The sequence below is a fragment of the Erpetoichthys calabaricus genome, chromosome 12, assembly GCF_900747795.2.
Source record: "Erpetoichthys calabaricus chromosome 12, fErpCal1.3, whole genome shotgun sequence".
Classification (NCBI taxonomy): Eukaryota; Metazoa; Chordata; class Cladistia; order Polypteriformes; family Polypteridae; genus Erpetoichthys; species Erpetoichthys calabaricus.
The window spans coordinates 145177488-145181274 of record NC_041405.2 but is presented as its reverse complement, the minus strand read 5'-3'; the positions used below and the strand labels follow the sequence as shown (position 1 = coordinate 145181274).

Here is a 3787-nt window from a genome sequence, read left to right as displayed (position 1 = left end):
TCAGAGCGCAGGGTCAGCCATTGTATAGCACCCCTGGAGCAATTACAGGTTAAGGGTCTTGGTCAAGGGCCCAGCGGAGTAGGATCTCTTTTGGCAGTGATGGGGGATTTGAACCGGAAACCTTCGGGATACCAGAACTGATCCTTAGCCTCAGAGCCACAACTGTGTGTGTGTGTGTGTGTGTATATATATATATATAGATATATAGATATATATATATATATATATATATATATATATATATATATAACTGTGTATATATATATATATATATATATATATAGATATATAACTGTGTATATATATATATATATATATATATATATATATATATATATATATATATATATATATACACACACGCACACACTCACACCATGCCTGATCTGTAAAGCTGCACGAAAACGCATATCGCACATATGTGGGAATTTCAACCCAGCATCAATTACAAAGTGCATTTTAAAGGAGCTTTTTAATAATAATCCACCCGCGTCCACAAGTTTAAAAGAATTGCAACATACTATTGGATTTCAAGGTTAACACCGCTGTAATAATCTGTGACACCTCGGCGTCCTTTTCTGGTCCAAATCCCGTTTTGCCCAAGTCGATCTGAGTGATGGAGGATACAAATTTGTATAAGGCTTGCTCCCAGTTTTATGAGCCCATATTGTAACCTACTGAGAATATCCCAAAGCAGTCTCCCAGAATAAGAAGTCCCTGAGTAGCCCTTCAAGTATTCCAGACTCTGCCTGCCTGCCTGCCTCCTCCGCTCGCCCTCCTACCGGCAGCACAAGCCCGCTGTGCTCCTCACGCTCGTCTGGATGACGCCCGGAGCCACGGATGCGCTCGTCTTGGGGGTGATGGCGGGCAGACGGATATTCCAGGAAGGTGCCAGACGCAGCAGTATGTCCCGGAGCGCAGCCCTGAATTCCCGGCGGATCAAGCAGTACAGGACAGGGTTCAAGCAGCTGTTGGTGTGAGCGAGGCATACTGTCAAGGGAAAGGCGTACGCCTGGGCGTTATAAAAAGCCTTGCTGAACGGAACGATATCAAACTTAATGAAAACGCCCCACATGGTGAGTGCTTGATTTGGGAGCCAACAGATGAAAAAGGCAAGCACCACGATGGTGACGGATTTGGTGACCTTAGAGCGGCGCTTGTCGTGGCTGTGGTCGCCGCTGACGTCTCCAACTCGTTTGCTGATGATGAAGCGCAACAAGAGGATGTAGCACACCGAGATCGTGATGAGAGGAAGGACGAAGCCAAGAAGAACCTTCTGGGTTTGATAAAGTCCAAGCAGCAGCTGCGGGTCCCAACTGGAGTCTGGAAAACGCACGAGACATAGCTCCTCGTCGGTCACCTTGACGGTGGTAGAGAAGATGGCGTGAGGTAAGGTGGCTAGCAAAGCGCTAGACCAGATAAAGAAGCTGACCCACTTGGCAGAACAGCCATGGGAACGTCTGCTCATTTTTACCGATGAAGTCACCGAACAGTAACGGGTGACACTCATAGCTGTGAGGAAAAATACGCTGGCATACATGTTCATGGTTGTCACCGAGCTGACCAACTTGCACATCACTTTACCGAAGGGCCACCTGAAGTCCATTGCAGTGTCGACCGCCCAGAAGGGCAGGGTTAAAACAAACTGGAGGTCCGTGATGGTCAAACCCATGACGAGCACGTTGACCGTGGACTGCTGCCGGGCATGTCTTGATCGCAGTAGATGAAGTGCCAGGAGGTTGCCCACCAGTCCCAGGGCGCACACAACACAGTACACCGTCGCGATCAGGACACGCGTGGCTCTGGAACCATCGCCGTGCATCTCCGACTCGTCCTGAGACAGCAGCTGTAACCAGTCTTGCAGGCTTTGGTTCCTCGACCCGTTCTGCTCTGGGGTCATGTCCCCCTCGGGAGGGCGCTGGCTACAGTTCATTGCAAACACATCCACCGAGCTTTAAAATCCCTAACAGCGGTGAAAAGAAGGACTTCCAAAGTCAGCCACCTCGTTCCACTGGAGCGATTTCTGTTTCGGATGAGCAACTCCGTTCACATGAGACCCCTGCAGTAGCCTCAGTTTTTTATTCAGACGTGAGCTTCGCGCCGGGCTTTTATAAGCGCGCACCATCCCGGCGCAGGCGCAGTAGAGCTCTCTGTGGTACTGAGAATCGGACTGGGATCGGGACGAAACGGCGACCAGGCGACAACACCTCCAACGACTCTTTAGTCTGAAAATGACACTTCACAAGAGTATAAAATCCAGTGCTCTAAAATAAAGACAGACAAGGACGAAATAAAAATAAAAAACAATCGGACCACTCCGTCGCTTCTTCTGTGTCTTTTATTATCGCTGCGTCCGCGTTGAATTCTGCACGTAGTTCGAAGACTTCCGCTTCTGTATTACCTGTTAGACAACATTAATGCATTTTAATTTCATTGCCATTTTTATTCAGTGATGTTTCTCTTATATAACGTCTTTAGCTGAGCGATGTAGTAAAAAGAGCAATAAAAATGCCCTTTGCATGAATGTTAATGTTTGCGGAGGTGTTAGATAGCGAAGCGCAAACTTGGGACCTCAGTGAAATTGATAACAGGAAAAGTTGTGGATTGAATATACGATCACTACAGGTTGTTCTGGAAGAACTCTCAGTGATGATATCCAATTATAATTATTTATCGAAATATGCACTTCGGAGTCTCTCACAGAATGGACTGGTTACATATGCCAACCTACAGATGTATTTCACGATGTATGTGTGGATTCTGTGAACAAAATGAGAAAATATTCACACTGAAGAATCACTACTATTTCAATTAATGCAATAATAAAAGTAATACACTAATACAGTAATGACAACATATCAGTTCCTTTTCTAGCCTACTTCATTCAGACCAGAGTCGCGGGTGGGATTGGTGGTGGGGTTGTGCTGGCGACTATCCAGTCAGCATGGGGCGCAGGGCAGGAACAGACCTTGGACACGGCAAACACACACACACACACACACACACACTCGGGCCAGTTTAGTGTCTCCAGTTCACCTAACCAGCATGTCTTTGGACAGTGGGAGGAAACTGGAGCAACTGAAGGACTCCCACATGGACACTGGGAGAACATGCAAACTCCACACACACTCTTTAAAAGAAAGATGTCAAAGAGAATCTACAGAGGGATGCGACAGGGGAACTGTTTTTGGTTCCTTAAAGGCCCATCTGGCATGAAGGTTCTAGAAAGAACTTTTTGTTTATTTTGTCCCGTAACAGGTACCATAAGGTAAATAACCAAGAACAGATGGTAACACATTTAAAAATAATAATAATACATTTTATTTATATACATTTATGAAATACCAGTATGTCATGACTTTAAAAGGACGGTAACACAGGCTAAGTTCAGGTTTTCTTAATATGTTAGTGTCCTGCTAGTTAGACTTTACATTAAAGATATCATTTTGTTTCTCTGCATATTTAGGAAGTTTTTCAAAGCACAAAAATCTTACTTTATATGCAAAGAACATAATAGTTCAACGAGGAACTTCACTACCATAAAATGCCTTTAAAGAACCAGGATTTTTAAGAGTGCAGGAGGTCCCAGGATGCATGGTCTTCTTAGATAGATAGATAGATAGATACTTTATTAATCCCAATGGGAAATTCACATTCTTACTGCGAGTCAGCAGTGCTACCCAGCGCCACCGTGCTGCCCATGACAAGAAGCAGCAACCATAATGTACTTTAACACCTTGACAAACTTTTCCCAAACTTTGGAAATCTTGACATCCTTTATGAAGGT

The 3787-nt window shown here is 44.9% G+C and overlaps 1 protein-coding gene across 1 annotated transcript; it reads right to left on the bottom strand.

Annotated features, from left to right (window-relative positions):
* Nucleotides 1–689: 689 nt before the first annotated feature.
* LOC114662802 (relaxin-3 receptor 1-like) lies at nucleotides 690–2286 on the bottom strand. The gene has a single exon (XM_028816478.2). It carries the CDS (start codon nucleotides 1931–1933, stop codon nucleotides 779–781), a length of 1155 nt encoding a protein of 384 aa, XP_028672311.2. The 5' UTR covers nucleotides 1934–2286; the 3' UTR covers nucleotides 690–778.
* Between the last annotated feature and the right edge of the window lie 1501 nt (nucleotides 2287–3787).

Bases quoted from the DNA above. Each gene is read 5' to 3' on its own strand.
- LOC114662802 (XM_028816478.2), bottom strand. From the start codon at position 1,933: ATGAACTGTAGCCAGCGCCCTCCCGAGGGGGACATGACCCCAGAGCAG.